Here is a 26,757-nt window from a genome sequence, read left to right as displayed (position 1 = left end):
GTACAGCCCTGCACATGTTGGAGGATGTTTTGGCATTCGAGCGCAAGTTGACAGTGCTTGCCAGAGATTTACAGAAAGGCACATTGTCTCACTTCCCCAATTTGAGAGAGTTCAAACAAGGTCACGACATGATAAATTCGGAGTATTTACATTCTGCAATCATCGCAATGCAAACATCGTTTGGGAAACGCTTCTCTGAGTTCAGAGAGGAAAAAAACACATTATCCTTCCCGGTCACTCCCCTAAGCATCGATCCATCCCTATTGAATACGACTGCACTGTCAGGTGTGAGTCAACCTGACCAAGTATGATAAATATTTTAATTGCCTATTATTTTACGTATATTCATATGTTTTCATTGTTCAGTGAAATAGTCCTTTTATTTTTCAGGTTGACAGCTGGCTGACGTTATTTTTGGTTTGCTGCTGGCGGCAAATTTAAGTTTGGCGTTTTTCATAAATACAAGAAGGACTCAAATAGACGTTGAGTATTTTACTTAAAAGTAACCTTCAACCCAACGTCTTTTTTTCGGAGTTCAAAATGTTTTTGTTGCATGCAGAAATTTAATTTCGTTTTCTCTGCAGGAGTTCATCAATTTCATAAATGCAACACATTATAGTTTGTTTATACATAGCATAAAGGCAAAAAAAAACGTTGTATGCAGTGTTATTTCATTTTAAATGTCAAACGGGTTTTGCAGCTCCCAGTGTTTTCTTTTCTGTGGAAAACGGGTCCAAGTGGCTCTTTCAGTGGTAAAGGTTGCTGACCCCTGCGGCCTACACCAACAATCTCAGTGTTAGATAAGTGAGTCAGATAATCAATAGAGTTCTCCCTTCTTGGGAAGAAGAAACAAGTACATGAACTAGAGTGGGAAGAGTGAAATAGTACACTTATCTATCCAAGTTATTTTTGAATCATTTTGAATAAGGGGCACAAGCTGAGTGCAACTTCTTTTCTTCTAGGTTAAGATACAGCCACCAGCACTGGCAAGTGCTTTTTGTCTGACAAATAAAGCTCAGCAGAAAACACTCATGACTGTGCACTTAACTGTCAGAAAGCCCTCAAGAACCAAACTGCTAACATTTTCAAAAAACATTATTGCCATCTTTTTTAGGGCTGGCTGGCCAGTTTCTAACTATCAAAAGCTGAAAATAGGTTAAATCACCAGATCTTGAGGCCAGTTCCTTGGAAAAGTTCAAAATATTTTAATTTTTGAAAACTTAGATGAACAAAGTGCTTCCAGAAGTATTTTTAACTTGTATTTCAATCAAACCAAACAATTTAGACTTGCATACTTCCACAGTATTTTTAGGAAAACAAACTTACATGACATTGAGTGGTAAACGCTCGGCCAATATTGACCACTGTCTCTTTTCATCCACACTCGAATTGTTCTAGAAAAAGAATTACATTGTCACATTGAGTTTTGAAAAAAAAATGTTTAACTTAATAAGAAACCAAAAATAACTAGACATAGTACTCAAAACAGTTCATTTGCAAGGAGACAAACTCTGATTTCTGCAGCTGCCAAATCAGGATATTTATGAAGAACCAGATAAAGCACACCTGCAAGCACTCAATATCAAGACATCTAAATAAACGACATGGGCAAAGCTACAAGGAACATTTTGTGAACACTTAATCTCTTCCAACGAAGTCAGTATTTTACCATTGACTGTTTTAGTCAGGCAATAGCATTACAGTGAAAGATCCTGTTCCTGCTGAATGCTTCAATTCTGAAAGGTGCAAGCCAATGGGCCGCCCTGAATCAGCTTCCTTAACTTGCTTCTTTGGTAATCTATAATTCCAATATCAGACTGGGAAGAGCTTTACTGGGACTGAAGAGTAGAGCTGTTGTCCCTAACACAGAACTAGCTACTCAAATACCTTGCTCTTACACCAAGAGCTGTTCCAATGATGCCATAGTGTAACTACACCACTGCTCATTGGAAATTGATATTGTGATGCAAGATGTATCTACTCTAGTACAAACATTGCACCAAGTCCTGAAGGACACGGCCATTGACAACTGCAGGTAACTCTCGTACAGAGCTTTTGCTTGAAACTCAGCTTCTTCGGTCTTTTGGCCCAATGAAGAAAAACTGGCTCTTGTAACCAGCTGCATTTCATGGACAAAAATAGATCAGCCAACACACAATACAAAAATGCAACTGAACTCAAGGCACTAAGCAAAGTGCATTTTCATCTAGTCTGCCACCAAATTTGCTTCTTATTAGTCACAGAGTACTTATTTTTTGAGATTTTCCACATTTTATGCTTTTATCTGAGAGTAAAATTCCAAGCAAATCATGCATTTTCTTGCAATAACTGAATCACAGGAGAGTTTGAGTAAATGTTTTTATCCTTTGTTTTAATAGGCTCCGATTACCTAATTAGTCTTAAACTAACCTGGTTTCAAAAAGAAAACAAGGCATACAGTGACAACATGGAGCCCAAATCAAAAACTCAATCAGCAACAACTCAACAGGGAGTAATCTGGCAGAGGAAAAAGAATCAACTTGATCATGGCAAAGAGAGATGAAAAAGTAAACTTCAACTGAGAAAGATCATTTTAAAACCAGCATGTGTGTTGAAGACCAAGTGTGATCTTTCTTCATCCAATCTGTCCCCATCAAGCCTTTGATGGAATTCATAGCTCTCCAGTGACTTATGCTGGAGATAGAGTGAGTGTGCACAATATCTGCAGGATGCATTTCTGTAACTCAATGCTTGGTCACCAACAGTTCCAAACCTGCAAACTCCATAAAAGAAATGCCTACATAACAGCCACCTAAACTGACTACAATGAGTACAAGCACGCAGCATTAATATACTTATTGATACCTTAACGAATTTAGTTAGGGTAATGTTCACTTCCTTAATGCCTATGAAAAGGTAATGATAACAACAGAAATTTCACCACATTGCCTCTCTTGGCAATCCTTCAAGGATCAAGGATGACTTGTTTCCACATCAGTTCTGTGGGTTTTCAGGTGGCTGACTAAACCACTGAAGGCACTGGAAACTGTGCTGTGAGGTCGATGGGTAGTTCTCCCTTTACCATTTTCCCTTGGGCTTTTATAGGCTCTAAAGTGACACAGAGTGTTTTGTCTTCATTTAGACTGGTTCCAGGCCAGGGGCTCTCACATTCAGATTGCAAGTTCTCCCTCAAAGGTTACTCACAGAGCATTCAAAATATTTTCTTATTTCTCCTGGAAATCGTTGCTAAAACAGAGCAGGAAGCTGGAAATGTGAATGATTCCACTCATCACCACCAAATGAGATACCTATGATATTGGAGGCATTGGTTAAGGAGAAAGTGTGATGTTGGTTACCTGATTCTGCCAACGGCTTTGGACTATTTTCCAACAGAAATAATGTAACTGATACCTCGTGCTTTGAAGTGCCTGCTGCAGATGGCATATTTTCTAAGTGGACATAAATTACTGCTCTCTAGTACAACCTGATCTTACTTTCATGTTTAAAGTCTTAATCTTTAAATACTCTTTTCCACAAATGGCTAAACAATGTAATAATGCACTTAATCTTTCACATATGCCTCCTGCAGAAACTGGTTCCTGAGATACGTAAAGTGATACCCCACACCACCAAATGCAAGAACAACTTCCCTTTAATTACCAAGTTCTTGAACCAACAGAAAGCATTTATCTCTACAACTTAGCAGAACTCTGAACTCTTTGGCCACCTTGCATTAAAATGAAATGTTTTTTCATTCTAATTGTGTTCTTTCTTGTAAATGTAAATTTGTTTATGTTTTTCTTACATATATGATGCAAATATGCATAAATGTTCTAATGCATGTGATAATCAACTCAACCGAGTTCTCCCCTCCCCAACCCCTCAATGTTGCACTGAGTGAGTAAACACTGATCTGGAGTTGAATGACTGAATATTGTTAGTACACCGCAGTTTGGTGGAAAACGCTGGAGTATCTTCACAGCAGAGGTGACAGATGCAAACAATCCTCCTTTTGCCCCGTAAATTCATTTGATTAAAGGAGGAACCTTGTCAGAAGTGCTGAAGATGAAGAACCTGATGGACTTCCAGTCAGCATGTTTTGTGATTCAGAGAGGAATGCATCAACAGCTGCATTCACACAAATCTTACCATTTACTTTATTAGGGAGTACTTCTTGACATTTTGGTAAGCTTGATCAAAGACCACCTGGTAAATTCCTGCTATCTTATAGACAGTGCACAGTAGCCACAATTTACAAAGTAAGTATTTTAAAATGTTACCTATCAAGCAGACTACATCTTCCAGAAGATAAAGCTTGAATAGCGATGAAATTGCACTCATGCAGGCAAGTGAAGTGTTTGCCATGAAACTTCTGATTTGTGCTTTGCAGATGGTGAAAAGTTCAATGGAATTATCACACAATATCCAACCTCAAAACAGCTTTCAATATACTAACTGGCTGGAAAAGTTTCTGGCACATTCTTTTATTCATTACTGCCACACAATGACTGGTTTATGGAAGGTCAATGGTATTTGTGAACCACAACTCAATAAAGTCAGTAATTCAAAAGAGTGGGTGAGCAAATGCTACCTGTTTGACGTGTGAAGCTCATTTCAATGAAATCCAAAGACTAATAATTGTTCTTAATGCTCCTATCAGTTTTCACATGACTGAGTTACAATTTTCATTGCTGCTCTCTCTACTCTCATGACTGTATACCGAGCACAGCTCAGGCACCATCTATTAATCTGTTGATGAGACCAATGCTGTTGGTAGAATTTCAGATGGTGATGAAGTGGCATTTTGGAGGGAGATTAGCCGGTTGAGAATTTTTGCAACAACAACCACTCAACATCTCCAAGAGCAATGAATTAATTGTAGACTTCAGGAAGGTGAAGGTGGGAGAATACACAAAAGTCTTTTGAGGGGTTGGCAGTAGAAAAGGTGAACAACTTGTAGTTCCTGGACTCACCTCATTGATGCAGTCACCAAGGAGGCATGTCTACTTACTTAGGAGTTTGAGGAGATTTTAAATGTCACCACAGACTCTTGCGAATGTCTACTGACGTTTGCTAGAGAGCATTTTGACTGGTTGCATCAGAGCCTGGTATAGAGGCTCCAATGTGCAAGATCACAAGAAACTGCAATGAGCACCATCACAGACATAATGTTCCCACTTTCAAGTACACCTTGAAGAGTCAATGCCTCAAGAGGGCAGCGTCCATCACTGAGGACCTTCTCACTATCTGGGACATGGCCTCTTATTACAACCTTCAAGGAGTAGGCACATGAAAGAGCCAGAAGACCCTCATTCAGTTCAGAAATAGTTTCTTCCCCACTGCCAGATTTGAACAGTCCATGAGCATTGGCTCATCTTGTTTCACACAATTTCTGTAATTTGTAATAATTCATATTGCTTTACACAGTACCGTTGATGTAGAACAAATTTCACATCAAACAAGTGAAAATAAACATGATTCCATTCAATGCTTTTGGAAAGCAAAAATAATCACTTCAATTAAATCTAATTTAACCTTCTTTCTTTTCAAAAAAGATCTGAACCCAAACTCAGATTTTGAAGAATTCCAGCCCTTATATTTGATCACTGTATCCAAATTCACTGCACAGGTTCTTTAAAATAAGCAACCGAGTTTAATTTTAAACCAAGCCACAAACTCTGCTGATGGGAGCTGTTGTTGTTCTCGAACAGATCACTACCACACAGAGACTGAATGCCAATTCTCTGCCTTTCATCATAGCTCCCTCTGGACCACAATTGCACCACTAAATGTGGCGATTGCCTCCTAGGCTTTGGAACAACCATGGCTCTGAAGCCAAGGACAGAACAGTTCTCATTCACCCTGCAGATTTGCCTTTACTCTGCTAAACTTCCTTCCACAGGGTCCTGCTCAAGCCTGCAGTTAGCTTCTTTTCACTTCCCCAAGATCTCCAAGTAGACCCACAGTTTCAATCTATTCTGATCAAACAGAACTTACTCCTTCCTATATTATTATTTCTCCATCTATAAAGGTTTTAACATCTTCTACCACTTCTATGGTTTACCATTTCCCATTTTCAACTGACTCTTTTAAATCATCTGACATCAGCAAGTCAATTGGGCTGTCCTTTGAAGAGAGATCTGAGCAGTCCCCTTATACCTTCTCACTTCCCCTCATCTGCCTGAGCTCCATCCCATTTTAAATTCCAAATTAAAGGATAATCCGTATGGTCCAAGCTGTGCTTAAATGTATTCAACACACAAGCACAGCTTGGACCATTTTTGTTTCAGAGTTGGACCAGAGTTTATGTTTCAATCACATTCTTATATCAATAATGTTATTCAATGTTACTTCCTGCTCTCATCAAGAATTTGGAGTATGTCACCAGTGTGTCCCTAGTCTTTACCTACCACCCCACTGGCCTCCGTATCAATTACATTTTCTTCACAATTTCTGCCATATCAAATGGTACCCCATCACTCCCCCACCCCTCCATCACATTCTCCATTTTCCATAGGGAAACCTCCTTGTCCATTCTGCCTTTCTGGCACTCAACCATCCAAGTGTGACAAGTGCTACACTGGCCCCTACACCTCCTCCTTCACCCTAAGTCAGAACCCTAAACAGTCTTTCCAGATGAAATGACACTTCACCTGTGAGTGTGTTGGGGTCATCTACTCTATCTGGTGCTCACGATGCAAGCTCCTCTGCAATGCAGACCCGATGCAGAATGGGGGTAGCTTTGTTAAACATCTTTGCTCCGACTGCCATAAAAGACAGGATCACCTGGTGGCTACCCAGTTCAATTCAACTTTCCATTTCAAACCAGCAGGTATGGCTACAGTATCCTGCACTGCCACAGGGAGGTCAAACTCAGGTTGGAGGTGCAACACCTCATTTTGTTTTGAAAGCCTCTTACCTAATGGCATGAGCATCAATTTCTCTAACTGTGGTAATTTCTCTCCCCCAGACTTTTTTCATTCCCCATTCTGTTACCCTCTTACTCCTTCACATCTCTGCCCATCACCTCTCCCTGGTCCTCCTCCTCTTTATTAATGATCCATTATCCTCGTGAAGATGAAGATTTTTACCTCCTCTCCTAACTTCTTATTTAAACCCACCCTACCCACTCGCACATCAGCCCTTACCAAAACGTGCCAGCTTGTACTCCTTCCTCCCCCTCAACTTTTTTATTCTGGCTGTGAAAAAGACTAAGGAGCTAGTGGTGGACCTGAGGAGGGCTAAGGCACTGGTGACCCCTGTTTCTATCTAAGGGGTCAGTGTGGACATGGTGGAGGATTACAAATACCTGGGGATACGAATTGACAATAAACTGGACTGGTCAAAGAACACTGAAGCTGTCTACAAGAAGGGGCAGAGCCGTCTCTATTTCCTGAGGAGACTGAGGTCCTTTAACATCTGTCGGACGATGCTGAGGATGTTCTACGAGGCTGTGGTGGCCAGTGCTATCATGTTTGCTGTTGTGTGCTGGGGCAGCAGGCTGAGGGTAGCAGACACCAACAGAATCAACAAACTCATTCGTAAGGCCAGTGATGTTGTGGGGGTGGAACTGGACTCTCTGATGGTGGTGTCTGAAAAGAGGATGCTGTCCAAGTTGCATGCCATCTTGGACAATGACTCCCATCCACTCCATAATGTACTGGTTAGGCACAGGAGTACATTCAGCCAGAGACTCATTCCACCGAGATGTAACACTGAGCGTCATAGCGAGACATTCCTGCCTGTGGCCATCAAACTTTACAACTCCTCCCTCGGAGTGTCAGACACCCTGAGCCAATAGGCTGGTCCTGGATTTATTTCCACTTGGCATGATTAACTTATTATTATTTAAGGTTTTATATTGCTATATTGTGTACACTATTCTTGGTTGGCGCGGCTGTAATGAAACCCAATTTCCCTCAGGATCAATAAAGTATGTCTGTGTGTCCCATTCCTTTCCAGTCCTGATGAGGGGTCTCAGCCTGATCTGCTGACTATTTATTCTCCTCCATAGATGCTACACAACTTGGAGTTCCTCCAGCATTTTGTGTGCATAGCTCAAGACTTCCATCACCTGTAGAGTCTCATGTCTGTTACTTTGTTGCAAGCTTCTGCCCTCCTCTCAAGACAAATCTATCTACCATGCATCCTTCTTGGACTCCATTTCATGCTTCCAGTTTCTCCAGCCCCACCTCATAATTTCTGATTAAAACACACACACCTCTAAAATGTCTTCCTTCTTAACTATAGTTGTTCCATTCCCCAAGTCTCTGCTCCACTTTCTCTTCCCCCTCCCTTCCTCATTTTCCACCCCACCACACTCCACATTCAAATTTTCTTAACTGCTGCCACCTTCAAGCATACCACAATCTCCAAACACAACTTCCCTTTCCAGCATTCAATGGAGATCATTCCCTATGCCATAACCCACTGGTTCATTCTTTTACCTAGACCAACTGCCAATTCTGCTCATCACGGACACTAGAGATACAAAGCCATCTCTTCATTTCTCCCTTCACATTGTGTAGGGATCCACACTTTCCAGGTGAAATAGCAATTTGCATATGCATATTCCATCTTATTGTACTGCATTCAGTAATCTCAATGCTGTTTCCACTACGGCAAATGTTGAGTGAGACACTGCTTTAAAGAACACGACTCTTTCAATCAATAAAGATACCCAGAGCTTCTACACTCAGTGGACACTTTATTAGGTGCACCCGTTCGTTAATACAAATATTTAATCAGCCAATCATGTGGTAGCAACACAATGCATTAAACCATGCAGACATGGTCGAAAGGCTCAGTGGTTCTTCAGAGTAAATATCAGAATGGGGAAGAAATGCGATTGAGGTGCCAGACTGATTATTCATACCAGACGCCATGGTTTGCACATCTCAGAAACAGCAGAACTCCTGGGATTTTTATGCACATCAGTCTCTAGAATTTACAGAGAACAATGTGAAAGCCAATGAGCGACAGTTCTGTGAAAGAAAATGCCTGTCCATGGTCAGAGGAGAATGGCCAGCTGTTTCACACTGACAGGAAGGTGACAGTAACTCAAATAACCATGTGTTACAATAGTGTTGTGTGGAAGAACATCTCTGAGTGCCACACCTTGAAGAAGTGATAGGCTAAAGCAGCAGAAGACCACGAACACAAGATATAGGAGCAGAGCAGAATTAGGCCATTTCACCCAGAGTCTGCTCCACCATTTCATCACCACTGATCCATTTTCCCCTCTCAGCACCTGTCTTCCCCACCTCCCCCCATATCCCTTCAATCCCTGAGCAATCAAGAATCTATCAACCACTGCCTTAAATATATATAAAGATTTGGCCTCCACAGCTGCCTGTGATAAGGAATTCCACAGATTCACCTCTCGTAGATTCCTCCTCATGTCCATCCTGAAAGTACATCCCTCTGAGGCTGTGTCCTCTTGTCTTAAGAGTGGATGTGGAAATGTTTCCTGTGGTGGGACAGTCTATCAAGGCCTTTCACCATTTGATAGGTTTCAATGAGGTCACTCCTCATTCTTCTGAATTCTAGTGAATACAGGCCCAGAGACATCATATGACGAGCCGTTCAATCCTGGAACCATTTTTGAGAACCTCCTTTGAACCCTCTCCAGTGTCAGCACATCTGAAGTAAGGTAAGGGGCCCAAAACTGCTCACAATACTCCAAGTAAGGTCTCACCAGTGTCTTATAAAGTCTCAACATTAAGTGCTTGCTTTTATATTCTAGTCCTCTTGAAATGAATGCTTATATCACATTTGCTTTCCTCACCCAGACTCAACCTGCAAATTAACCTTTGGGGAATCCTGCACAAGGACTTCCAAGTCCCTTTGCACCTCAGACTTATGGATCACAGAATCTCTTCTCGGGAAGGCAAGACCTATACAAAAAGGGACAGGTTACACCTGAACCCAAGGGAGTCCAATATCCTTGCAGGCAGGTTGGCTAGAGTCGCTCAGGTGAGTTTAAACTACATTGACGGGGGGTGAAAACCCAAGTGTTAGTGCTGAAGATGAGTTAGTTGGCTTACACAGAAGCAGTGCGGTGAGATTTCTAGCAAGGAGAGGCTGATGATAGGGCATAGTTGCGACAACAGGAACCTTTGAACCTTTGAGTCACAACATGAAAAGCAGATAAAATCGAAGAGGGTGAATACAGGACTGAAGGTGTTATATTTGAATGCGTGCAGTATACTGAATAAGGTAGATGAATAAGGCACAGTTACAAATTGGCATGTATGCAACTTCTTTTCCTCCAGTCCTGATGAAGGATCTTGGACCAAAACATCAACTGTACTCTTTCATAGATGCTGCCTGGCCTGCTGAGTTCCTCCAACAATTTGTGTGTGTTATTGGATATCCAACATCTAAAGATTTTCTTCTGTTGGTGATTGGCATGTATGATGTTGCCGGTCACACTGAATCATGGCTAAAAGATTATAGCTGGGAGCTTAACATCCAAGGATACACATTGTATTAATAGAACTGGCAGGAAGGCAGATGGGGTGGCATTGCTCTGGTGGTAAAAAAAAAATCAATTCATTATAAAGAGGAGACATAGGTTTGGAAAATGTTGAATTGTTCTGGATAGAGCCAAGTAACTGCAAGGGTAAAAAGACCCTGATGGCAGTTATATAAACCCCAAAACAGTAAAGATGTGGTCTACAATGGGAGATGGAAAATGCATGCCAAAAAGGCATTGTTTGAATAGTTACATGGGAATTCAATATACTGGAAGATTGGGAAAGTCATGTTGGTGCTGGATTCCAAGAGGGGGAATTTATAGAATGCCTATGAGATGGCTTTTTAGAGCAACTCATGGCTGAGTCCACTAGGGGATCAGCTATTCTGGATTGGGTGTTGTGCAATGAACTGGAATTGATTAGAGAACTAAGGGGCAAGTGATCATAATATGATCAAATCCATCTTTAAGGAGAAACTAAAGCCAAATTATCAGTCTTTGAGTGAAGTTATGAGAATGAGAAGGATGAGAGAAGAGTTGGCCAGATTTGATCGGAAAAGAATACTGGGAGGGATGATGACAGAGCAGTAATGGCTGGAATTTCTGGAAGAAATTTGGAAGGCACGGGATATATATATCTATATATCCCAAAGAGGAAGTCGTATTCTAAAGGCAATATGACACAACCGTGGCTAACAAGCAAAGTCAAAGCCAACATGAAAGCCAAAGGGAGGGCATATAATAGAGCAAAAATAAGTGGGAAGTTAGAAAATTGGGAAACTTTTAAATACCAAAAGCGCCAACTAAAAAAAGTCATTAAGATAAAGATGGTATATCAAAGTAAGCTAGCCAATAATATTCAAGAGGATACCAAAGTTTCTTCAGATCCATAGTGTAAAAGAGAAGAGAGTGGATATTGGACCACTGGAAAACGATGCTAGCGAGGTAGTCTCGAGGAAATCTGCAGATGCTGGAAATTCAAACAACACACACAAAATGCTGGTGGAACACAGCAGGCCAGGCAGCATCTATAGGGAGAAGCGCTGTCGACGTTTCAGGCTGAGACACTTCGAGGTAGTTATGGGGGACAAAGAAATGGCAGACGAACGGAATTAGTACTTTGCATCAGTCTTCACTGCAGAAGACACTAGCAGTATGGTGGGAGTTCCAGGTGTCAGGAGTCATGAAGTGTATGAAATTCCCATTACAGGGAGAAGGTTCTTGGGAACTGGAAGGTCTGAAGGTAGGTAAGTCACCTGGACCAGATAGAAGGTGTGCACACTAGGATTCTGAAAGAGGTAGCTGAAGTGACTGTGGAGGTATCAATAATGATCTTTCAAGAAGCACTAGATACACTCAATGGCCACTTTATTAGGTACAGGAGGTATCTAAAAAAAAAGTGGCCACTGAGTGCATTTGCCATTCAATTTAATTCTTCATCCTATTAATTTGTCTTTAGCCTCTTCTGCTATTCCAAAATAATTAAAGCCCAAAGAACATTATTTTTGATTCAACAATTTCAGACAACCAAATCTTCTAAGTTTGCATCCTGTATGATAATTTTATTTATTTTTTTTTAAATTGACATACAATGCGGTATAGACCCTTTGAGCACCGCTCAGCAATCCTCCAATTTAACCCTAGCCTAATCATAGGACAATCTACAACGACCAATTCATCTACCAATCAGTATATCTTTTGACTGTGGAAGGAAACCAGAGTACCACATGTGGTCATGGGGAGAACGTACTAACTCCTTCCAGGCAGCAGCAGGAATTGGACCCAGGTTGCTAGTACTGTAAAGCATTGTGCTAACCACGACACTCCCATGCCACCCACGATAAGATCAACTCTTGTCCTCACAATCTACCTCATGATTTTGCACTTTTTCAGCACTGATACATTATTCTGCATTGTTGGTGTTTTACCTTATTCTACCTCAACGCACTGTTTAAAAGTTTGATATGTATGAACAACGTGTGCAACACAAGCTTTTCACTCTACCTCAGAGCATGTGACAATAATAAACCAATACCAACACCAACCTGAACAGTAACTGTTACCTTCTCCATTGATGCTGCCTAACCTGTTGGATATTCTATTATGGGGTATTCTTTTATTTTAGACTTTCAGCAACGGGCTGCTTTGTAAGCCAGTTTTAACATTGCTTTAGCCCCCTCTATTTACACCTCAGATAGGCAATCTATATAATGAACAGGTATCATATGTCATCCAATCTCTTATTCATCTCCAAAAGACATAACTTAGCCCAGATGAAAGGACTTGAGCAGAAGTGTCTTTATTGTTCCTGCCTGATCTGCTCCAGATTCCACCACCTGCAGAGATTTGTCTTCGTTTCCTCCACTTCCATTCTCTTACTGCGATTTAAAAACCTGATTTCTAACATCACTAACCTGAACATTACCTCAGCATCTGTGGAAAGAGAAACAATTTCCAGCATTGTATTTTTGTTTAAAGATTTCCAAACGCTTAACTTTGTTTTTTGATCACTTTAAGTTCACTATGTCTGATAGAACATAAAATCATTATCCCAATATTTAGACTTTATTTTGAAAATTGTGCAAAGAACTAACTGAATACATTGAACTGTTACATGAAGACAAGGGTGTCAATTTCTCTTGCTCTAAAATTACTGGAGCCTGAAATCTAAATGTTCTCTTACATTGCACCCACGTGTGAAGGAAAATTGAAATAAACTATTTTCAACTGGAAACCTTTCATGCATGCAAATGTTAAGATTAACCAGCAAATTCACATATTATTCTCATGGATTATTTTGTAGCTAGATGTAGAATGTCAACCTTTGCAAATGGATCATCGATTACGAGTGAGAGACGCATTTGAGGCAAGTTCTGCAAGGAATATTTCAGGTCAAGATGAAATGCCTGGAGCAGGAGAGAGCAATGCAGCAGTCTGGATTCACTCCTTATGAGATGCAGGAGGAACTCACCCCACCGAGTGCCAGAAACTCTCACTCTAGGCAGAGTAGCAGATCACCACTGGGTTACGTGGTCTCCAGCAAGCCATCTGAGACTGAGCCTGCAGTTTGAGGAGGATGTAATCCATATCACTGAGGCAATAACCAAGAGAGACGCCAATAGACAACTCCAGACCACATCAACTATCATTGTCAGCTTTGCTGAGAGATTTGGCCTAGTGGAGAAGACCAGAGGAATAAACTGTAGGGCAGCCAAAATACACAAGCTGCATCAGGAGCTCCAATCCCTGACTTAGCAGTACAGGGAAGCGAGTGTGCAAGTGAACAAGAAAAACCACCACTTGCCAAGCTTCGATACATCCTCAGAAGTAAGCTTATGACTGCACAGGGTAGAATGGCATTGAAAACAGGGAAGAGAGCCAGGAAATGAGTGCCTTTATTATGAACCCCTTTAGATTCACCAAGCAGCTGCTGGGACACAAGCAGAGCAGGAAACTCGCATGCTCCAAACAAGAGGTAGATCTACACCTTCAGGACTCCCTCAGTGCCTCAGAGGGGGGAGACACTATAGCATCCTAGTAAATCCTCCTCCTCCTGCAGCTGAGATCAACAGCAAGGAGCTCATCTGGAAGGAGATCCAGAAAGCAGTTAGAGCAGCCAGAGCTGGTTCTGCCCCTGGTCCCATCAGAGTACCCTATTAGGTGTAGAAGTACTGCTTGAAGTTCTTCCAGTACTTTGGAAATTCGTTAGGGTTATCTGGCATTGGGAAAAGGTCATATACCAGTGGAGGTGTGCACAGGAAGTCTGGATTGCCAAAGAGGAGAATTGGAAGGACTTAGAGCAGTTTAGATCCATCTTGCTGCTCAGTGTGGAAGAGAAGATAATTTTTCAGTGTCGTTTCCCATCGCCCGACTGAGTTTCTTATCAACAATGGCTACATCGATGTATCTGTACAGAAAGGAGTGATTCCCAGTGTGGCAGGGTGCCTGGAGCACTCAGGCATGGTTTTCCAGCTGATCAGGGAAGCACGTGAAGGAAAGGGAGACCTCGTCGCATTATGTCTAGACCCTGACAACACATACTGGTCATCATCACATGAACCAGTGGAGATAGTGCTGAATTGACGACATGTTCCGAGGAAGATAAAGGACCTCATCCTGGACTGCTTTTGGAACTTCAGATTGAGAGTCTCCTCAGGAATGTCACACCACATTGGCACTGGCTCAAGAAGGGTAATTTAACCAGATGTACAATCTCTGATCATCTTCTCCCTGATCATGAATGTGCCAATTAAGGCAGCCAAAATGGCCTGTAGAGGCCCTCTGATTAAGACAGGCATGGAGAGCCTTTATGGAGGAACTCACCATGACAATTACATCAGTCCCAGGCAGTAGATTGAACCTCTTAAGCCCTTGATGATCATCGCATGGACTAGAATGAGCTTTAAGACAGAGAAATCCAGGTCTCTGGTGTTAAAGAAAGGCAGACCTGGGGACAAGATCCATTTCCCCTTGGTTGGTGTTGCCATCATCCTGAAGTCAAGCAAGGAGTTAGAAGTGTGGCTCATCAGTGTGGTCATGTCAGGCCTACCTGGCAAGTTCAAGGGCTAAATCTACCAACACAGCATCCTCTCTTGAATCCCCTGGCCAAAGATGGAAAACAGAAGGAGGTATCCAAGTCAACAGTTGAGGCTCTTGAAAGATCAATGGTTACCTTTAAAGATGGCTGGGCCTCCCACGTAGCCTAAGCAGCAGTGCTCTGTATGGGAAGAGGAGGAATCTGCAGTTTCCAAATTCAGTGGACTGAACAACAAGTTTATGGCTTCACATACAAGAGAATTGATTTTGTAACAAGATTCCATCAGGCCCATCACAGAGACTGCTTAACGAGCCTCCAGCTGGCTATGGATCAAGAGGTGTGACTCATGGACCAATGCTGCTGGGACACAAACCAGGGCCTGATGAACCCTGGCAGAGGGTGTCTGATGTTAAAAGACCCAAAACACTTGATGACCCAGGTTTCGTCACTGATCATGTGCCTTAGCATTTCTTAGGATCCATCTCAGCATCAGGGATTAAAGTCATTATTGCATCCCATCACCATGTGATATACAAGTCTCATATAAATGTAGCTGAACTATTGACTTACAACAAACTGATTGAGTCACACAGCTTTCACTATTATTGATTATGTTATTTCTAAGGATCCGGCATCCATTTTGCTTGTTATTTAGGCTTGGTCTGGGGAGCATTTTACTAAGTACAATTACACCATTTTTAAAGCAAATTTTCACAAGTGCTTTTGGGTGTTTTCGTTTCTGTGTAGTGAAATCAAAGCTCAACAGTTGCAATCACTCACACACTGCAACCAAATTCAAATGAATCATTTCATGGTTAGCCGAGTTCTTTTCTCGAGTAAGTGAAACATCAGTAGCACTAGAAGATTAACAGCTGCTTCAAACCCTTTTTAATTGAGTAAAAAGAGGAAGAGATTGGAAGGCAGACTTGTATTCATATGGTACCTTTCACAATTTTAGGTCAACTTACCTTTCAGACAACAAAATACCTCTTAATTAAGGTCACCTGCGAAGTACATAAAATGCTGTGGTATATTTATGGACAGTAAAGACCAGAAAGTAATAATGATGTTGATTGAGGAATAAAGATGTGAAATCATGGGGGGGGGGGGGGGGGGAAGAAATTTCCCTATTCTTCCTAAAATAATGCAGTAAGACACTCTGACATTGTCTTCATGGAAACGGGATGGTTTGGCATCTCATTGTAACTAGAATGGCAACTAGATTATTATACACAAATCTGGAGTGGAACATGAATCCATAACTTCCTGCTTCAGAAACAAGACTGCAATAAACTTAGCTAGTTTTCAGTTAAATATGGTACGAGGAGACAATCAACTACCAAATGAAGGTTAAGCAAAACCCTGCAGAGCAGAAATATTCAGGAAGTTTGGGGAAAACCATAGCAATTTCTTGGAGTTGATACAAACATACTAAACCAGGTGACCTCCCCCCTACACTTTATGATTCATCTGCAAAGGTGATGGAATGCAAAGGATGTGAAATTAACATTTTGGCTGTAAAGAACATCAGTGAAACAAATTCATGTAATCTTGCAAATATCCACCAACCAAAAGTAAATCAAGGAGTCAACAGAAGGCAACAAAGCGCAAGTGTGTAAGAGAACTGAAAATCTAAGTGGCCACAAGAAAAGGGAAGCTAACAATGAGAACAACATATCTATAAATTGACACAAATTGTTCAGCACTGCCCATGTTAGAACGATTTTTAAGTTTAGCGCATTGTGGGCCAAAGGGCCTGTATTGTGCTGTAGGTTTTCTATGCTTCTACATACAGCAAATAACTTCGGCCACTAGTCTTCACATCTGAATATGGATTGTGGATTTGATTTTAATGCAGCTCTGAACAATAGGTTCACAGACCAGGAAACAGGCACCTAGCTGATTGTCCACATATGCACGAGTCCAATTGACATTACAGTGCACGGATACGACAGTGATTGATACTTGTTTTGGTGCAATGGTGAGAAGACTGTAAATATGGATGTTTGATTTGTCCTGAATTTTCTTTGATCTGTAGCACATAAAATGTGTGTAGTGCTGGGCATAGGCAGATATTTGGGAAGTGGTTGGGAAGTTGTTGGAAAAGATTATTAGGGATGAGATTACAGAATACCTGGGGGCACATGACAAGATAGGCCAATCCAGCATTGTTTCCCTGAAAAGAAAATCCTGCCTGACTAACCTACTGCAATTTTTAAGGAAATTACAAACAGGGTAGACAAAGGAGATGCAGTAGATGTGATGTTCTTGGATTTTCAGAAGGCTTTTGACAAGGTGCCGCACAAGAGGTTGCTTAGCAAGATAAAAGCCCATGGAATTACAGGGGAGTTACTAGAATGGATGAAGCATTGGCTGATTGGCAGAAAGTGGACAGTGGGACTAAAGTGATCCTATTCTGACTGGCCGCCGGTTACCAGTGGAGTTCCACAGGAGTCGGTGCTGGGAACGCAGCTTTTTACAATGTATGTTAATGATTTGGACTATGGGATTAATGGATTTGTCGCTAAATTTGCAGATGATACAAAGATAGGTGGAGGAGCATGTAGTGTTGAGGAAACAGAGAGCCTGCAGAGAGACTTAATATTTTATTTGCCACTTCTTTGCCCGTTCCCCTAAACTATCTATGTTGTAAAGTGTATGCTCGTGCACTTTGGTGGAAGAAATAAACAGGCAGACTATTATTTAGATGGGGAGAGAATTCAAAATGCAGAGATGCAAAGGGACGGGAGTCCTTGTGCAGGATGCCCTAAAGGTTAACCTCCAGGTTGAGTCAGTGGTACAGAAGGCGACTGCAATGTTGGTATTCATTTCTAAAGGTATAGAATATAAGAGCAGGGATGTGATGTTGAGGCTCCATGAGGTACTCATGAGACCACACTTGGATTATTGTGTTCAGTTTTGGACTTCTATTTTAGAAAGGATATACTGACATTGGAGAGGGTTCAGAGAAGATTCACGAGAATGATTCCAGGAGTGAAAGGGTTACAATATGAGGAACGTCTGGCAGCTCTTGGGCTGTATTCCCTGGAGTTCAGGAGAATGAGGGGGAATCTCACTGAAAGATTCCGAATGTTAAAAGGCCTGAACAGACTAGATACGGCAAAGTTATTTCCTATGGCAGGGGAGTCCAGGACAATAGGGTATCCTCCATTTAGAACTGAGATGCAGAGAAATTACTTTAGTCAGAGGGTGGTAAATCTGTGGAAATTGTTGCCACAAGCAGCTGCCGAGGCCAAGTCATTGGGTGCACTTAAGACAGAGATAGATAGGTTCTTGATTAGCCAGGGCATCAAAGGGAATGGGGAGAAGGCAGGGAGTAGGGATGACTGCAAGAATTGGATCAGCCCATGATTGAATGGCAGAGCAGACTCGATAGGCCGAATGGCCTGCATCTGCTCCTATCTTATGGTCTTATGATTCAACCGAAAGTGTTGCCATATGTTGCCTGCTGCATCTTGTTTTGTCGAATAAAGAAGCTGCTTGATATCTACCAGTACTTTTCTCCAGTGACTTCATTCAAGCAACAACAATCTATTACGCAGTTTTAAAACTTGGATCTTTATCAATTTACCATTAGAAATGCTGAAAATGTATGATCTGAGTAAACTAAATACAGCTGCGCTCCCATGATTAGAAAACATTAAAATAATCAAAATTTGGGCCAGTTCTGTGGTGAGCCTATCAACTACCCAAGTTTGCAACCAATGCTTCTGGCAATTGTTTGGCTTGGCAGAAATCAATTAAAATGCAACCAAACAATTTCAAAGCTTTTATATTTCACATTTCTGACGAAATTACTGCTTGCATTTGGATCAGGTTTCCACTTTAGGAAATCAGCCAAACTGCCTGCAGGTTTTCAAATCAACTTATTAAATCTATGGGTGGGACAGGCAGGAAGAGGAGGGAGACAGTGACAACTCCTATATCACAGTACTTGGAGTCAGAGTAATACAACACAAACAGGCCCTTCAGCCCAATTGGCCCATGCTGACCACAGCATACCCTTTGCAAGTTTCAGTTGCCTGTGTTTGGCCAGAAGCCCCCCCAACCGCAACCCCCACCCCACTCCATGAACCTATTCAAATGTCTCCTTAATGTTACAGTTGAACCCATCATGGTCAACACTCATTGCCCTCTGTACCAGGACAGCTACCTCCCAGGTCTCTTAAATCTCTTTCTCTTATTTTGTATCCAAGTCCTCAAGGTTTGGACTACCCAATCCTGGGGGAAAAAATATGACTGTTCATCTTAACCAAACCCCTTCATTCTCCTGTGGTTCACCGCCCACTATAATTCAGCCCCTCTAGTCAAAGCAGCATCCTTGTAAATCTCTTCTGAACTCTCTCCAGCTTGCCAGCATCTTTCCTATAAGATGAAACAAAGACTGTATACAATATTACTAGTGCAGCCTCACCAACAACCTACAAAATTACCACATAATGTCCCTACTCCTAAACTCAATGCCCTGAAGTCTAGCTTGTTGAATACTTTCTTCAACTCCATGTCTACTTGCACAGCGGTTTTCTGTAAACTGGGCACTTGCATGCCCAGATCCCTTTGTTCCACAACACTCATCAGTCCCCTGCCATTCACATATAAGTCCCTGGTTTGCCTGACCAGTATGCATCAATGCATCATCTTGCATTTGTCTAAGTTGAAATTCACTTGCCATAGCTCAACCCATCTCCATAACTGATCAAGATCTCTTTTCAATTCATTGTTACCTGCTTCACTGTCATTAAGACTCACGAATTTAGCAGCATCAGCCAACTTGCTAATCACACCATGAACACTCACATCAGGACTATTTACATAAATAACAAAATAGAGGCCCCAACACTAACCCCTGGAGCATACCATGCGTCACAGGCTTCCAGACAAAGAATCAATCTTCAATCATCACCCTCTGCTTCCCATCATCAAGCCAATTCTGAATCCACCTCACAAACACTCCCGAATCCCATGGAACAACTTTCCAGATCAACTGTCCATGCAGGACCTTGTTAAAAAGCCTGACTCAAAACCAGACAGATAATATCCACTACCCTACCTTCATCTATCTCCTTTGTTACCCGGGGTTTTCTCCCAAAGGCCTTTCCCATGAGTAGGTACAGCCACAAGGCAGCAGAGATTTGAAATCAGTGTTTTCCTTCTTCTAGCTGAACTGCAAACCATGGCTGACAAAACCCATCTGCGTAAAGTGACTGGTTTTAAGGTGCCAGTAACCCGCCTTTGCCCCTTGTCCTGTCAACAGAAACAGTTCTGCCTGGCTTGAGTAGCTTAGTCACACGTGAAGGCCAAGAGTTGAACTTGGCTGTCAGTAGCTATTTGAGATGCGTGGCATTGAAAGCATTTAATAGGTAATGAGAGTTTATCCCCGGCTATGACAACCTTAAGGAACCAGGTCCCACAAACAAAAAAAATAAAGCTGTCAGATAATCTGGTTTGGTTGTTATGGTTAAGAGGAAAATGTTTGCATGGAGTCAAAAGAGAAGTCACTCTCTCTCTCCTACAGGGAGAAGCTTTATTTTAAAGCTTCCCAACACAATCCATGAGAAATTAAAACTTGGATCTCCAAATGTCCATCGACATCTTCAAGAACGGGAAGGTGTCCATCCAGATCATAGAAACACTAAGATAAAATAAGCAGTTTAGTCCTTGAGTGTTCTGAAACCTTCCAAATAAACACCTTTCCTCAACCCCAATCTCACTTTGGTTACCAAAAATACAAAAGTTTAAGACAAAATTGACCATGCATCGATTGTCATTTGTGGAAAAATGTTACACACGTCTATGATGTATAGCTTTCTTTTCCTCAGTTCACAATCAAGCCGAACTTGCAAACTAGCTAATCAAGTTTGTTTCCCTTAAAATCTCAAAACTTTCAACAAAAGAACAACTTAATTAACAGACACCATAACCAGCAAATTAAATAATCTTTCACTGTATGCTTATGTACATCTACACTGGATCACCACCAAAGTCAATAAATTTTTTGCATGTTGCTCAGAACTGCTTTCGATATTCAGGTGTCGTATAACCAGGGCTTTGTGTAGCTGCGTCACATCTCCTACACCTTATATACTGGTCCTGTCAATAAAGGCTGAAAGTTATTTCGATTATCTTCTCTTCCAGTCTGTGTTATTTCCAGGATTTCCTTCAACCTGTGATTTTGAGCTACTTGCCAATTTTTCACTCTGCCATTTTAATATCCCATGTGGACAACACACATTTTTCTATGTTGAAACTAAGTTTTCTTCCCCCCACTCAAAACAATATTTGTAACTTAACATAATCTATTCTGCTTGTGACAGCAACAATTCTTGTGCCACAGACATTATATCCCACTAATCAGTCATGAACCAAAAACAGCAAACAGCAACAATCTCAGCATTATTTTTTTTTACAAAGCACAATAAATCATTTACTGCCCATCTGAAAACCTATCTCATCCCCTGCCTCTTGGACAATTTCCTAGCCAGGTTAATAATTTACCTCCAGTTACACAGATTAACTTGAGCCAACACTTAGGTGATGGACTTTACCAAAAATCTTCTGCCCTCTTTCACCTTTCTGAAATATGGAAGTTATTTGCAATTTTTTACTCTAGAAGAGATATTCTTCTAAAGGAGAAATTGGGGAAATTATAGTAAGTGCATCTGCTGCATATTCTACATAATCTTGGAACAGAAACCATTTGTTGTTGCGCCCTTTAGTACCATTAATTTCTACAAAAATATTTTGGTTATATTAATTTTAGCAAGCTCCCAATTCCATATTGGTTTCCTATCTTAATCGGGTAACATTACTGTAACTAAATTTTGTTAATTTTGAAGAGCTCTTCAAGTTGATTTTCCTCATTCCTTTCCAAAGCCTGTTTTTTTTAGTTTAAACAAGACAAAAATTTGAAAAACTGTAATGTAGAAAAACATTTAGTTACCAACATTAGAAGGAAGAATGAACAAGTGATTTAACTTGAGAATATATAATGTTGCAGCACAAAGAGATATGGGGGAGGGAGTGGAGGTACATCCAACACAAAATTATTGTAAGCAGATACACAAAGTGTGCTGTAGGTCTTCACAGCTGGAAATTTCATCTTCATATTTAAGGAAGGATGTACACACATTGAAGGTTGTATAGAACTTTCACTGGATTGACTCCTGGGATAATTAAAGTGACATACAAAGACTAAACATGTTGGGCTTATGCTCAGAATTTCAAAGAATAAGAAGTGATTTTACTGAAACTGACAAATTATTAGAGTGGAAACAAAGAATGCTTTCTCAGTGAAGTTAACTAAAAATAGAGGACAGAGTTACAGAATTAGAGGTCACCCATTTCAGTTGGAAATGAGAAGGAACTTCTCTCAGAGGACTGCAACTCTTTGGAATTTGCTACTCAGAGAACTGAGGTGACAAAGTTATTGAATATATTCAAGAGAGTTACCAACAGGCATTTAAATTGCAAGGGAATTAAAGGACATGAGAAAAGTGGTATTCAGGCCAAGACTGGATCAGCTTTCAGCTTAATGAATCACAGAGTAATCTCAGGTGGTCAAATGCAGCCCGATTCCTTTGTTTTATGCTTTTCAAAAAAACTTTTCCCATCCACTTTATATTGTTCCTTACCTCTACTTGCACAAGACCTCCTTTCTTTTCCTGAACTTAAAACTATAAACTGATTTTATATCTGCTTTTTTTCCCTTTAAAACAAACATCTTCCGCTGCTCTCACATAGATTTTAACCATCAGACTTTCCCTCTGAAATAGGACAAAGTTCTGCTGAATTCAAAACATTTGAAATTACCTTGTATTTCCTACATTCAACCATGATGTACATAATTAACAAAGCCAGTTCAAAGGGCTGATTCTTCTTCACATGTTCACATAATGATCCCCATTGGCTTTTTTTTTGAAGTGCAGGAAGACAACTCATTATATTACCTTAGACAGTATTTCTAACATGCAATACTTCTTTCAAGCAGCAATGCATTAACAAGATACAGACAAGGTTGACACTGCAGTGTGTTGACAAAATTGTTGCCAAAAACACAAAGTTAAACACCAAAAGTCAAACATCAGACTTAGCTAGATGATGTTCAATTTGCCCAATCCCATCATGGCACAACAACCAGGACCCTTTGTACAAGAGGTCAATCTGACAATTCAGGAAGCACTTAATTCACCTCCTGAAGAATCCCAGACCACTTTGGCTTAGGTAACAGAGAGCAATATGACAAACAACTGGAAAGATACTCAAAGATATGCCCGAGGAAATCTGCAGATGCTGGAAATTCAAACAACAACACACACAAAATGCTGGTAGAACACAGCAGGCGAGGCAGCATCTATAGGGAGAAGCGATGTCGATGTTTCGAGCGCTTCTCCCTATAGATGCTGCCTAGCCTGCTGTGTTCTACCAGCATTTTGTGTGTGTTGTTGTTCAAAGATATGCCCCATTTTTTTTCAAAAATGATGTACTTTAATAAACAGATGAAGAAAACATAAATAAACTTCTGACCTTCAAGTAAAGAATGCAGTATCTGACCAACAATAATTTGGACCTCAGCCTCTGCAGGATAGCTATTTTATATGCAAGCTTTGCCCATATGCTGCAATCTGTGAGTGAGGTTGAGATGATTTTGTTTTGGTGAAGAGCTGACGAGGTTAAAGTTTCCCATTCCTCCTGCTTTTGAACTCCACTCCTGCAGAGGAGGATTGTTAGAGGCAAGGTGCCATATTGCCACGTAGACGATAGTGGAGAGTTGCTTGAATCCAGTATGCAATGGGATTGGAAATCAGGTATCATGCACAGCAGATTTAGAACATGAATTAATCTGTAATTTTTAAAATGCTGTATTTTTTAAAGCAGACAGAGAGCACAATCCTTTAGGAAAAACAAGTGATTTTGTTTTTAACAGCCAGTACATAATCTAGTCAACATTATACTTAACTAATGCTTTATATGTATAAGGTCATGAGGGGTCAACAAATCAAAGTATTTCTATTCACTAACCTTTTTCTGAAAACTCAAAGTACAGTAAACTGAGCAGATGGCAAGGCAACCTTTCAGTTTCTGTTGAAAATGCTTTATCTTTAGAGTTTCATTTCCTATCACTTGCTTACACAACTCCACATACATTCACATTCAGTTAAATGTAATAGTTTAGGAAGTCATTTTATTTCCTCCCTTCTGTTTTTTCAGTTCCATTTTGTACAGCCTCTTCAATCCTTCACCCCAGTTCATCCTACTCTATTTATTTCAACCTTCCCTTGTCCAATTCCACTTCCATGCACTGAAATACATTTCCCAACTTCGCCTTCACATCTCAGCTTGCAAAGAAATGAAGAAAACTTTAACCTAATTCCCAGCTCATGTGGTAAACTTCCTTCCCATCACACTTCCCACGATTTTCATCAACCACCACAAAATACATCCTCATTGTACTCCCAGCACCACGTACAGAAGTTGCCCTCCAGTTTCTGGAACTATTCCTACCCTCCCCAATTGTAACCTCCCTGCACTCCAAGCTGGATCCATCCATCAAGTGCCAGCTCTTGCTGGTTATCTGAACTCGTTCAGTCCAGATGAAGGGTGTTCACCCAAAAACGTCAACTGTCCATTTCCCCCATAGCTACTGCCTGACCCGCTGGGTTCTTCCAGTGTTTTGTGCATTACTCTGTCAACAATCCTCCTTTCTCTTCTAAGCATCCTGTCCTCTCTCGCCTCAACACTCCAGGGACTTATGCTCGTCAACAGTCCTCCCCAAACCCCTGACTCCACATCATCACGACTATCCCCAATCATGCCCATAATACAGCTGCCTACACATAGCCACTAACATCGCATATCACAACCTCCCCCATTATTGCCCCTAATCTCCAGCCCTCTTTCTACTTACAGGTTAGTCCCCCAAACTTCAGTCCTTAGTCTCCCATATCCCGCTGTAACTAACCAGTTCAAATTTGCCCCTCCACCCCCGCCTGCCGCGCTCTCCCTCTTTACCTCTCCCCACTATCCAGCTCTCTCACAATTCCAGCCCCAGTCCCACTCACCACTGACTCGCAATGCCGCTCCCCGCCAGCCCTACCACCAACCTGTCCTCACTGACGCTGATAACCCCATCTTCCTTGGGGATGATGGCTGCCATGTTCACTACATCCTGAGAGCCCTCGATCTTGCTGAGCAGCACAGGCCTGCGGGTTAGCGCCTTCGACTTGTGCTCCGCCGCCATGGTGATGCTACTCACCGCCCTCCGAGCAGTCCCCACTGCGCAGACGCGAGAGTCGGCGGCACAGTTCAGCACCAAAATCAATCCGGTCAGTGCAACGGCGTAATGTTTCCCCTAGAAACAGAGGAATCACAGTCTGTTAAACTCAGAAACCAGTCAATGTATTTCATCTTCCATTTAGAAATGAAGACATTTTTTGCTACTTACAATGACACAGAAGGTCGTCATTTGACCCATACAGGCATTCGGAGGAACGATTCTCATTAGTTCAATACCCGTCATTATTTCCCTGCGTCCCTGTAAATTATTCGGTCACATGTCTATTAACCGCACCTTCCCACCAGTACACTACACAAAGCTGTCGACACAGTTAACTGCCAGCATAAGCACTTTGGAGTAAGGAGGTCAGGGTGTGTTGTGGGTTCTGCATACTATGCCCCCCCCCCCAACCCGCCGTAGCCCAAACAGCATTGCTGAATACCAAGGGATAGTCTACTTGTAAGATCTAACTTCTTTTCCCAACCTAGATAAGTGGAGACATCCAGGGGCAATCGAAATAATCAGATTTTAGTCTCATAATAACATCAAAAGCGGCTGTTTGGCCTATCAGGTTCCAGGGGAACAATCTCATTAATCTCCAATCCCCATTTTCCAGTTATTCCTGAAATTTTTTTCCTCAATTTCCTGTACACTAGTGTAAAGGACAATGAAATAACTGATACCCATCTTCACATTCTGTGAGGAGCCCCAAGACAATAATGGAAACTTCTGCTTTGCATTTCTCCAGCTCCATTATATATTTCTTTTAATAATAATTTCCTCCACAACAGTATTTCTGATTTGTTTTCCTTTACACTTAACAATTGATTTCCCAGCACTATTGGGAATCTTAATCACATCCAAATTATTTCCAGAATTTTACCTGTGACCACCAAGACTGCAAAGATAAGGTTTCCCTTTTTTCTTCACTTTACATGCCATGCTTTCATAATTAATATATCATCATATCACAGCTCCACTGTGATTCCAGCAACAAGCATGTTTTCCCCTTGCTCCCCACACCACATCATGTGGTGACTGTCCCCTTTGTGATTCTGTGCTACATCCACACCCCTTATCATACAATACCTGCTTTTGATATTTTCCCTTCCTACCATGAAGGGTTTCAATGCAACAATTCACCCGCACTTCCGGTTTACTGAATTGATATCAGTGTTACTATGCAGTCACATCCACCTTGCAAAAACCAAATGCAGATTGGGTGATTGCTTGCAGAGCAATTCACATTAATTTTCTAACCCACACCCAACCTGCCGCCTCTATCTTTGGCCTTTGACATAAAGCCAAAAGAACAGTGTCTCATCTGCCAGCTGCACATAGTACAACTCCCAGAACAAAACACTGCGCTCAGGGAAAACCAGAAAACCAGGTTGTGTCAGAACTGATCAGTTACCTGCATTAATTTAGTTTGTTTATTATTTGTCAAATTTACCAGGCTGCAGCAAAATT

At 41.3% G+C, this 26,757-nt stretch overlaps 1 protein-coding gene across 4 annotated transcripts in view; it reads right to left on the bottom strand.

Moving 5' to 3' along the window:
* The window catches only part of wdfy2 (WD repeat and FYVE domain containing 2), a 62,283-nt gene extending 36,943 nt beyond the window's left edge, over positions 1-25,340 (bottom strand). The window contains exons 1-2 of one of the 4 annotated variants that reach the window (XM_059967923.1): positions 25,115-25,340; positions 1,327-1,394 (exon numbers count right to left, since the gene is read on the bottom strand). In XM_059967923.1, coding sequence (XP_059823906.1) covers positions 1,327-1,394; positions 25,115-25,251 — 205 coding nt within the window. In that variant the 5' untranslated portion in view covers positions 25,252-25,340. Of the gene's footprint in view, positions 1-1,326; positions 1,395-20,064; positions 20,213-22,645; positions 22,697-25,114 lie in introns of those variants that run through there. The other 3 variants (XM_059967926.1, XM_059967924.1, XM_059967927.1) reach the window with 3 other exon arrangements.
* Positions 25,341-26,757: the final 1,417 nt, after the last annotated feature.

The sequence above is a fragment of the Hypanus sabinus genome, chromosome 4 (genome assembly GCF_030144855.1).
Source record: "Hypanus sabinus isolate sHypSab1 chromosome 4, sHypSab1.hap1, whole genome shotgun sequence".
NCBI classification, from domain to species: Eukaryota; Metazoa; Chordata; class Chondrichthyes; order Myliobatiformes; family Dasyatidae; genus Hypanus; species Hypanus sabinus.
Note: the sequence above shows the minus strand (reverse complement) of the source record. Positions and strands in the feature narration are given on the sequence as shown.